The sequence below is a fragment of the Lactuca saligna genome, chromosome 7 (genome assembly GCF_052625555.1).
Source record: "Lactuca saligna cultivar CGN05327 chromosome 7, ASM5262555v1, whole genome shotgun sequence".
Lineage (NCBI taxonomy): Eukaryota > Viridiplantae > Streptophyta > Magnoliopsida > Asterales > Asteraceae > Lactuca > Lactuca saligna.
The window spans coordinates 100,301,157-100,312,548 of record NC_136423.1 but is presented as its reverse complement, the minus strand read 5'-3'; the positions used below and the strand labels follow the sequence as shown (position 1 = coordinate 100,312,548).

At 38.3% G+C, this 11,392-nt stretch overlaps 1 protein-coding gene across 1 annotated transcript; it reads right to left on the bottom strand.

Annotated features, from left to right (window-relative positions):
- Positions 1-1,587: 1,587 nt before the first annotated feature.
- Positions 1,588-6,106, bottom strand: LOC145006124 (uncharacterized). The gene is made up of 5 exons (XM_078965210.1): positions 5,664-6,106; positions 5,205-5,368; positions 2,519-3,077; positions 2,076-2,167; positions 1,588-1,990 (listed from the first exon to the last, which is right to left on the bottom strand). The coding sequence occupies exons 1-5, from the start codon at positions 5,997-5,999 to the stop codon at positions 1,894-1,896; spliced, it is 1,248 nt and encodes a 415-aa protein (XP_078821336.1). The 5' UTR covers positions 6,000-6,106; the 3' UTR covers positions 1,588-1,893.
- Positions 6,107-11,392: the final 5,286 nt, after the last annotated feature.

Here is an 11,392-nt window from a genome sequence, read left to right as displayed (position 1 = left end):
ACTCGACGGTGAAATAGACCCAGCACAACCTTTAAGGTGGAAGATATGTATGGTATGCAATATTTTGGAGAACTCACTAAGTTTCGTGCTTATGGTTTTCAGATGTTTCGGATACTTCCGGATCGAAAGAGAAGAGCTCGGGATAATCGCACCGGACAAACCACAATTTCCGTTTTATTTGACTCTGATGTATTAAGATGATTGATTGACATACTCTGATTTTTCTTAATGGTTTTATAAACACGTTTGGGTTGATGGTTTTATTATTATGAAAAAGAAATTTTTGGTTTTAAATTTTGGGATGTTACACCGCTTCCACCACCCACCACTACACCATCACCGCCCACCACCGCCACAACCCATCGCACCCACCACCGCCACCACTACAATATAGCTTATAAAACAAAGTAAAATAAAGCAAAAAAAAAAATAAGAGTAATTCGTTTTATCATTCCAATTTTATTTCCTTTCAACCTAACAAAATATACGGATTTCAATTTCATTTCCTACCAACCAAAGAAGCTATGGAATTGGATTCCAATTTCATATTCCAATTTTCTTTTTCTTTTCTTTTTTTTTTCTTTTTTTTTTTTTTGACAAATTCCAATTCCTTCACAAATATTTTACAAACTAAACATCACCTAAAAAGAAGTTAATAAATGAAAGTTATGGTTATTTGTATTTGTGGTAAATCACATATTTTGTGGAGACGTCTTTCTTATTTGTTTATATATTATAGGGAATTGAATGATTAAGGCATTTTAAAGTTATGGACGTCCTGCTTTAAATGATATAATTCTGTTAAAGACAACACGTATTTTTCTAATAAAAATCGAGTTAATACATTAAAAATTAAAGATTGTAAAGCTTTAATTCTTTGAACATTTAAAAGAAAAAATCTAAATTTGTTACACGATTATTAAAAAGGATTCAGATAATAGACGTGTTAAATACATTTGTCCAGTGGCATTCACCAAAAGCGATGTTTGTATATCAGTATTCATAAATACGAAGAGGTAGCTGCGACAAATTACCATCAAGCATGTGATCAACTTATGGTATGCTATTAAGGTTAATCACCAAACGGACTCTTTTAAACAAATACCACAAAATACCTATTCATTTCGTAAAACATACTTTACAAAATCACTAACTTTGATTATTTTGTGAAACGACTATGCCATTCCTCAGAAATCTGTAAGGGAGACCATTCAATTCATAAAACAATTTCACAACAGAAGAACAGTTGTGAGTGTGTTGATAAAAGACCATTTTAGTGAATTTTCATTTCATTATCTGTAACAAATAACGCCTAAGATCAACTACACAGTAAACAGGTGTGCAAATGGACACGGCTATTAGCTAGACAATACTTGGCAATTAGACCAAACTTTTTCCAGATAAAACTCAAACCGGTTTGTGAAGTAATTAGGAAAGTGATTGCACTGAAGCAATGAGAAAATAATGCACACTTTAATGAGGTGATGGTTTTATTGTTTAGGAGTACATAATACCATCAAGTTATGCATGGTTTTATTTTAGTTTTACCAAAGACAGGAAGGAAAAAACAAGCATTGGGGACTCATGTCAATGCCAGAAAATTGCAAATTTTTTGTCCTACCCAAAAAACATGGAACGAAGACTCGCTCTCACTTTCTCAGACAAAGTTTGTCCAGACCCATAATGGCGTGTAACAAATGCATATCCAGGTAATCGGACAAGAATACACACCTGCCTTACCATAGATTGGTGTTCATGGTAGTTAATAGTTAGAGATGGGTTCAAGTTCAACTTTATCCACCTTCTCAAAAAAAAAGCAAAGGACATACAACAAAAAACTTGAAAAGGGAAAGGACACGAGTGAGTTATCTTATCATAACACTTAACTTCCTTTCATCTCATATTTGAGGCTGTTATAAGTTTATAACGAGAGCTAGGCACTTCACTCAGCTTCCCAAACCTTTCTTCATAAAAGGACCATATTTCCGACCTATAAAATTCAATATGTATAATCCAATCAAAAAACTCCCACACCCGCAAACACAATTGAAACAAAACAGCACAAGAAGCTTTACCAGTACACCAAGAACTGAAATGGAGCATACTTTCCATAAATAATTTCAATATCTTGTTGTATGTTTTTAATTGTCGACTTCTTTCCGTGGACCTGAAACAAAAATAAACACTCAACAAACTTGTTATAAAGATAAATCTGTCATGCATGCGTTTGGTTTGGATTGCCAGATTTGGAATTCCTTGCAAATGAACATGGAGCTGAAATGTTCAAAAAATCCGTTTGACAATGGATTTCAGTATGGAATTAGATTCAGAGTTAGAAATATTCATAAAACCCTTGTATTGTAACCATAGATTTCTACCAAGTAAAAGCCTATCACCTCTGGATTTACTTACTTTCTTACATCTCGGTCATGAACTAAATTCCAATTCCAAATCCATCCAATTCCAAAACAAGTTGTGAACGGACAAAAAAAAAGATGAAGATAAGCTATATAGAAACCTGATTTAAATGCCTTATTGTTTCAGAATCCGATGGAATGACATGGTAGAATCCCAAGCACATGAGTACATTGGCACGCGTAAAAGGACCAAAACCGTTAATTTTTCCCAGTTGCTCGTTTAGTTTGATGTAATTGGATGATAAAGAATCCTGTTCGAGTTGTCTAAGTTGAATTCTACCTTCAACAACACTTTTAGCAAGGCCCAATATGCGACTTGCTCTATAACCAAGATTGCACCGCCTCCCCAGTAAATTTACATCAAGACTTGCTATTTCTTGTGGGCTCGGAAAATTTCCAATACATGTCTTGTCAGAATCACGTTTATGATCAAATTCCTGCTCTACTATTTTCTCCTTTTCTACCTCAACATAATTTACCCTTTCATCATCAGCTTCCATGGTTGCACATCTTTTTGCAACATTTCTTGATGGTCCTTTCGATTTCATCTTACGTTTCCCTAAAGGAGTTTTTGGGGCAAATTCAGTGGTGGATGTGGGCTGCTGCAGCTCATACTGAAGCTCACAGAGGGCTCTAGCCATGCTCAATGTCCTAGACCACCTAAAATGGACAAACATTCAGGAACTAGTAATCATCAATGATCTTTTGTATAACATCTCCATGGCTACTTACTGTGATTAGTATGAGGAAGCTATTCACACTGTCTTTTGCACAGACAACTATGCTAAAGGTATTACACTGCAAGGCTAGGAGGACTAGATGCATGACATGTTAAGAAATCCTAAAAGATAAAGATGACAAGGTACCGTACATAGAGATTTACAACTTAAAAGGCCAAAGGAACAAGCAAGACACTATCACTATAACTAATCCATTCTTCTTCATTCCAAAAGCATAAGTAGTAAAGGTTAAGGAGTTTAGGAGTACCTAAGAAAGATTTGAACAAGGTAAGCATGCTATGTGCTTTATTGGGATACATTTATACTATATAAATGATTTATGTGTTAAGAAGGATTCATGATACTTTATTGCCATGTTTTCTTTACATAAGAAGTAATGTTATGATTATGTGTTCAATATGGCAATATATATATATATATATATATATATATATATATATATATATATATATATATATATATATGTTATGGCATGATATTAGTATGCAGTTTATATGTTATACATAGAAATCATTTTTGTATATGACGAGTAAAGCCATTAAATATCCATCATAGGGATATAGCATAAAGGGGCGTCTTGGGACCGGACCTTTTCAAACAGCCCTTATGTGGACCCAAGATTAAAGAATCTCTGAAAATTTGACATGCTAACCATGTAACAATGACATCTCAAAGACATGTTTTTATTTTTATTACTCTTTGGGCATTTCAAAATACGTTTCATCATGAAACCATACCTGCTCACTAATCTTAAAGCTTATGTATGTGTTCATATATGTATCTTAGGAAACAAGGAGTAGGGATCACTAAAGTGTTGTTATCTTAATAAACTAGATGTTTTTTTTTGTACACTCTTCGTCTTATGTAACATCTCTGGTTTAAGTTATGAGGAAATAAAAGTTTAAGGTATGAGTTTTCTTATATTCGCTTGTACTAAGGGCAAAAATATTTACCCCCCAAATTGGATTGTAACTCATAATGAAAGGTTCCAAGTAGATCATGCCCATTGGACATTGCCCACCACCAATTTAGTATCTATCAGTCATCAATTTTTCTATGTAAAGGTTGCGATTACTTCTTACACTACTCACGATATTTCTTATTCTTATTTGATCCAAATTATATATATATATATATATATATATATATATATATATATATATATATATATATCATTTGGATCAATTAAGAATGAAGAAATATCATGAGTAGGGTAAGAAGTAATCACAAACTTGCTTAGAGCAAACTGATGCGCGTTTGATCGCAAAAGAGACCTAGCGAGAAGGGCAAAAGCAAGAATTAGTTGCCAAAGATGGCATTAACCTCTTGGCAGTTTTTATATACATTTGTTACCTTGACAAGAACAAAAACTTTTGGATAGCATATAGAAAACTATTTAATTGATGTTTTGCATGGACTCCTAGGATTTCAAATAGAATGAGTATAAACAATACGCCACTTTGTGGGACTCCTAAGATTTTGAACAATCTGCACAACTCCAACATTTCTTATTTATGCCTAACTCTAAAAGTGTGTCTCATGGATTATCCTAGGTTGAATTTCATGTAACCTACAGGGTCAAAATATCAATTTTACATGGTCCAGGAACCATTTTGATTATCAAAACTGACCTTGAATTCTTCCCCTATTCTAACACATTATTAGGCGCAGCATGCAGATGCAGGGGAGGTCCCAGGTCTTCTAGGCGAGGAGTAACACTAGAAAATGCACAACGCTCTGCCTCTCATTTCCAGATGTCATGGAACCCTTTGGTTTGTATTTTATGATGATTCTTGAGGAGGTAGAGACCAAGTCCATTAGAGAATGCATAATGCATGGTTCAATGGAAGAGTAGAGTGAGATAGAATGCCAAGTTTACAATACAATGAATTATACCCAGCCATAATAGGATGTTGTCTTGGCATACTATGAATTTGGAGTTGAATGCCCATTGAATTTTTATTGAATGGGAAAAACCAAAGGACACACATTTAACTATTTTACATAAGTGGCAATTCCATTAAACTTTGAGAGAGAGAGATTTAACTGGCAATTGCAGACAAGAATGCACTTAACCATGTCTTCAAACAAAGTGGGAGACCTAAATATTCTCCCAAAACCTGATGTTTTAGCTTCATGATATATTTCTTGAAACTCTTCAACCTTTTTTTCCTCCTCCTCCGACATACGTAGCATTCTTCTCACTTGCTCCTGCAATTAAAATAGGCCCACAAATTAATAACTAGAATAATTCCCAAAATTCAAAAATCAGAGTACACACAAAAGTTATATCTACTTCAAGTCATAGCATGCTAAAGTACTGCCGTTTCACTCTCTGAAAACCTAAGGGGTGTTTGGCTTATCCTTTTAGTCTCTAAGAAGATAAACCAAACACCCCCTAATTTTGACGATTACGATGCACCCGTTTCTTTTATCTACCATTTCAAGGAAAATCATCATTCATACAAGAAGAAAAGGTGGAGGAGAAGCGGAACAAACAACAAACCATTAATGACTGCTGATGTGCAGGAGAGAGAGAGTCGGTTTCAAATACACGGACAATTAGATGAGATGACTGAGGCGGTTGAGAAATTTGAACTGTGAAGGAAGAAGAAGAACAAATGTTTTCGTGATCGAGAGAACGGAGGAGGCGTAAAGGACGTTGGAGGGTTTTTGAGACAGGGTCCCAGTGGTTTGGGGCAGTCATGAAAAACCCGTGGCTGCATACTGCCTTTTCTAGGTCGAAGGTGGCGGCAGCTTGCAGCTTGTACACCACGCTCCGGTCACCTGCACCGCCGTCAACGCAGGACTTCACCACATTCTGGCCTTCGAGGATCTCCATTTTCGTGAGAAATCAGGAAATTGCTTATTTCCTCCCTTCCAATGGTTTTTATCACTTAAAAACATTGTCATCAATATTCACTTCAGAGTAAATTACACGAATCGTACTGGTGCAAGAGCGAAAATGCATGTTTAATCTTTAATTTAAAAAATTAATTCGAACCATCCTGTATAATTTCTTTTTCGGTCGTGTCCTTAATAACTTTTTATTGTTTTTCTTTTATTTACTTGTCATTTAAAATTTAAAAAATAAATAAATAAAATAAAATAAATACTCCACCTGCTTTTCCTTAGTTTTTTAAGGTTGGAGGGAGTGGTGTCACCGAAACCACACTCTCTCCTCCGACACATATGTATCATGTCATTTTTTACCATACAAGTGTGGTTTCTTATCACACCAAGGGATGGTGCCACACTTTTATTTATTTATTTATTTTTTGTTTGTATGTTAACTATTTTAATTTAATAAAACTTATTTTTTTAATAAAAATATATAATTTTAAAATGATAATATTTCATTAATTAAAAATACAAATACCATACATTACTTAACTTAAAAAAAACCTAAAAATATAGAAAAACAAATTAGAAACATAAAACCTACAACTTAAAAAAAAACACACACACCAACAATTTAAAAACTTGAAAACAAAAACTATAAAATAGTCACGATTGATGTAACGTTTTTTCACTTCTTCCTTCATCGCCAAAACCACTTCAAGCTCGGCCTAGTCATATTCGACGTGTCCGTCGCTAGTATTCACATGTCACTCTCTCTTTGTTTCTGAAGCTCTCTTTCATAAGCAATTTGCAAAATCTTGTCCATTTTGTCTTTTATACCCTTCATGTCGGCTCTCATTTCTTTCAAATAATCTGAATCCGACGCTTTGTCTTTGTCTTTGCTTTTTGCTTTGTCTCTTCCCATTGGTCGGGAGGTAGTGAAACTGGAACATGTTCATCTTCGTTCAGATCAAATTTAAAAACGAGTATATGATGTAGTGTGGTTGGACTCAGATGTTTTTGTGACAACCCGAAATTTATTCCGTCACTTTTAACCCCTTCTTCCGTTAATAAGCTTCGCTTTATTAAATTGTCCGTTAACATTTGGATTGGTTAATTAATTTGGGACTTTTATAATGACTTGGTAAAGTTTGAAAACAAATTAGAAACACCCTCACTAATCCCTTGAAAAGTTCTAGTTTCAACCAAGTCGAAATACGACCACTAAATCGGGTGCGACCAAAAGCCCTGTTTAACAGCAGTATCGGGTAGATTTCCATTGAGCCTCAACTCAAGCCCTTATATAACGGAGAGTAAACTTCATTTCCACCCTTTTTAATCTCTTTCTACACTCTCTCTGTAACGACCCGTCTCTGGTATGTTGCTTTTATAGTATTTATTTTAGAAGTTTGTAGAGGGACTCGACAAGTCTATGTCCCGACTCGTCGAGTAGGGTCGTGATCTTGATCAGCCAATAGATCGGCGACTCAGCGAGTCCATATTCGGGACTCGGCAAGTCGGCCTACCAGGTAGAAACCCTAAATCCCCGGGTTTGCACCCTATTTAAACCATCTTATGAGCCCCAAACTCGTCTCCTTCACCCTCAAAGCACCATTTAGCAAACCCTAATCATTCCATTGAGTATTTGAGCATTCTTTGTGTAATCTTGAAGTTTTGAAGAGAAGGAGAAGGCTAGATTCAAAGAAGAAGAAGAATATCCAAGTCTTTGCACCCATTTCAGAGTATTTTGAGGTAATAATCGGTTTCTTCTTGTTTTGATGATTGATTCTCCTTTATAAGCATATTTAGCCCATTATTTAGCTTGTTCATAGTAGAGAAACCATGTTGGATGGGTTAACTTCCGAATCTAGCCATGTTTTAGTTCCAAAAACGTAGATCTATTAACTTTATGGAGCCATTTTGCATGTTAGCCCTAGATCTACTCTTCCAAGTGCCTTTTTAGCCTTTATATCCTTTTGTATGCAATTGTACACGTAAAGTTGGGAACTTTACGTGGTAAACCAGCCTTAGGAACTCAGATCTATATATTGTATGCAGTGGTTTTGAGCAGAATCGAGTTTTTAGTGATTGCATGCATGGGACTCGGCGAGTCGAGACCCGACTCCCCGATTCTTCCTCTTTGAGTGATTCCGAGTGGGAACCAGTGAATAGTGGAATGGACTCAGTGAGTTAGATGTTAGACTCAGTAATGGAAGGACTCGACGAGCTGTTCATACAACTCGGCGAGTCCAAGGCAATCTTCTTAAGATTCAAGAACAACTCGGCGAGTCGGATGCAGATGACCTGAGTGTTGGAATAGAATGGGAACTCGTCGAGTATATGCCATACTCGACGAGTAGCAGCGAGCAGGGTTGATAAATGAGAATAGAGACTGGGCGAGTTGGCGTCCCAACTCGGCGGGTCAGGTCAAATGAAAGTTGACTTTGACCAGGAGAGTTGACTTTAGCCAGGGGTAAAACAATCATTTTACCCCAATGCAGTTATTAGTATTTGATTGAGTATATTTGTGGAATTGTAGCCGAGGAGATACCGGAGCAACACCAGATAGTTTCCAGAGCCACACACTCAACAGCCAGATCACGAGGTGAGTTTCCCTTCAGTAGGAACGGGTCTAAGGCCACAATGCCGGCCCATTTAGCTAGTAGTAGTTTCTGGACTTCGGTTCGATGCAGATTTTAGTATGTTTGATGCCTTCGTGGCTCAGACAAGATTATGTGATATGTGTTCCGGGTTACAGCCCGATGTAGTATGCTATGTATGTGCTCATGTTAGTTGATATGCTTATGTTATGCTATGTTTAGTAGTTCCGGACTTCGGTCCGATGCAGTTAGTTCCGAACTTCGGTCTGATGCAGTTAGTTCCGGACTTTGGTCCGATGCAGTTAGTTCCGGACGTTGGTCCGATGCAGGAGGCAAGGCCTCAGTAGTTCCGGATTTCGATCTGATGCAGAGGGTAAGGCCCTGGTTAGTTCCGGACTTTGGTCCGATGCAGTTTTCGGACTTCGGTCCGATGCAGTGGGCAAGGCCCAGTATGTGTTTATATGTATTGTATGGTATGTGGTAGTTTGGGGGAGCTCACTAAGCTTTGTGCTTACAGTTTCAGTTTTGGTTTCAGGTACTTCCGCAAGCAAAGGGAAGAGCTCGGGTTGATGGCATTGCACACACCACAGCTTCAGTTGTCCTGGGAGTTGTTTTTAGTTTTTCATAGATGGGAGTTGATACAGTATTGATACAGTTTACTCATAACACTTTGCTATTGTTTTTGAGATATTGACGTACGAGTTTTACCTTATGATATTATCATGGTGTTTTTAGTAATTATTAAACAAAAATTTTTGGGTCGTATTTTTGGGATGTTTCAAGTTGGTATCAGAGCCTTGGTTTGAGGGATTCGGATATACTTTCGGGTGTGTCTGAACTCAAACTAAGGAAACGGTAAAGATCTTCAAGGAAAAAAAATGTTTTTGAAAACGATTTTGAAAAAGAACTTAGAAAAAAATAAGAGGTTTGATAAAAGGAAAATGGTGTGGCGTATGCGATCAACCGAGCTCAAGTAAGTACTCCCAAATTACCCATACATGTTACTTTATGTTTATCAGTTTTAGTTTCAGTAGAACAGCATGCTAGAATAGGACTAAGGATCTAGGAGGATGCCTTATGTGCCTGTTTTATGTGTTTCAGCTTTACGAGATCTGCATGCTAGTATTGAAGTAGATAGTAGTAGGATAGCCTGTTTAGGTTATACCTAATAGTATGAGCTTAGCATTGTATGCTAGAACAGTATTTCGTTATGAGAATAGATTTGCTTGAGTAATTTCCTGTATCCGAATGTTGCTTGCTTCGTACTTTGTGGGACTCTGAGTGACGGGAGTTAGTCATTGGGTGAATACGACACATCACATGTGACCAGGGTTGAATAATCTCAGAGTGTTGGATTTGGCTCTATTGCGCAGCTCTTGTTTGAGTCTAACCGTTGTAGGGACGAGTCCTTTACTCGAAGGATTATCTGAGCCTCATCACATGTGATGGTATTCAGGTGATGACTAATTATTGTCACAAAGAGGCCTTCAGCAACTGAGGATTGTTTTGAATAGAGTCAGAGATTTCCCTAGGGCAAGCCTAGGATGAGAGTAGCAGAGATCAGTAGTAGTAGAAGTGACTTGGTGGAGTTAAGGCAGTTCTTGAGGAAAGTACGGATAGATGTGGAAGGTAGTATGGGCCCGTACTACTGAAAGCAGAGGATCCGTACTCGAATCAAGGAAGGCCGAGACAAGACCAGGAAACTAGTATTGGTATCAGTGATCCCTTGAGATATTTCATTTTCTGATGTTGCTATGATTTGTTTCAGAATGGTAGTTTTGCGTTCGAGGCCAGCAGTCGACAGTTCTGGTGCCGGAGGGGGATCAGGATCAAGATCAGGCCCGGAGGCTGGGCAGTTGGATGAGCAGACCAGAGAGTTTCTTTCTTCTGAGGTTACCCGCATCATACTGGAGCAGACTCCTGTGATCTTCGGTTCGATCAAGGAGGGTATTCTAGAGCTGATGGATGAGAGATTGGGCACCTTCCATGCCGAGATGGCGGCCATGATTGGGTCGCGCACACTTACGTTCAGGGAGTTCAGGGCATGTGGAGCTCCAGATTACCACGGGGCGCGGGACCCCATAGCGAATACTAGATGGTTAGCGGATGTGGCCAACGCTTTCCGCACGAGCAGGTGTCCCGAGGGGGACAAGGTTAGATTGGCGTCCTGTCTCCTGAAGGACAGGGCATGGGATTGGTGGGAGGAGGTCGGACATACTATTGGAGATGATGCAGCGTTAGATGCCATGACCTGGACTGATTTCTCCACCAGGTTTAGGGTAGAGTTTGCACCGGTTATCGAGGTGCAACAGTTAGCCAGGGAGTTTCAGGACCTCACCCAGACTACAGAGATAGTGGCGGAGATCACCACCAAGTTCAGGGAGAGGGCTCTTCTCGTTCCTCAATATGCAGTTGATGAGGAAATGAAGAAGGCCCGTTATCATGAGATGTTGCGGAGCGATATCCGCCAGTTTGTGAGTCGGTCCAGCTGTAAAACGCTGGATGACATGATTGCTAGGGCTCGGGAGAGGGAGATTGACCTTGAGATGGAGAAAAAGAGGAAACCGGAGGCGGTTTCAGGTACAGGCAGAAAGCCCAAGGTTTCAGATCACAGATCCACGAGTCAGCAGAGCCACGGTTGATGTGGCAAGTGTGGGAGATTGCACGATAGGGTGTGCAAGGCAGAGAGTTCTGGATGCTACAAGTGCGGTCGGACTGGGCATTTGAGTAGGGATTGTACGGCTCCTGCTACCGCTATTGTAGCATCAGATCTGATTTGCTTTCAGTGCAATCA

What these genes read in the sequence shown, in the direction of transcription:
- LOC145006124 (XM_078965210.1), bottom strand. Translation starts at nt 5,999, where the DNA reads ATGGAGATCCTCGAAGGCCAGAATGTGGTGAAGTCCTGCGTTGACGGC. An exon ending in CACATCAGCAGTCATTAATG is followed by an intron (nt 5,369 to 5,663) that starts GTTTGTTGTTTG and finishes TTTTAATTGCAG; the next exon opens with GAGCAAGTGAGAAGAATGCT. An exon ending in ATTCTTGTCTGCAATTGCCA is followed by an intron (nt 3,078 to 5,204) that starts GTTAAATCTCTC and finishes TGTCCATTTTAG; the next exon opens with GTGGTCTAGGACATTGAGCA.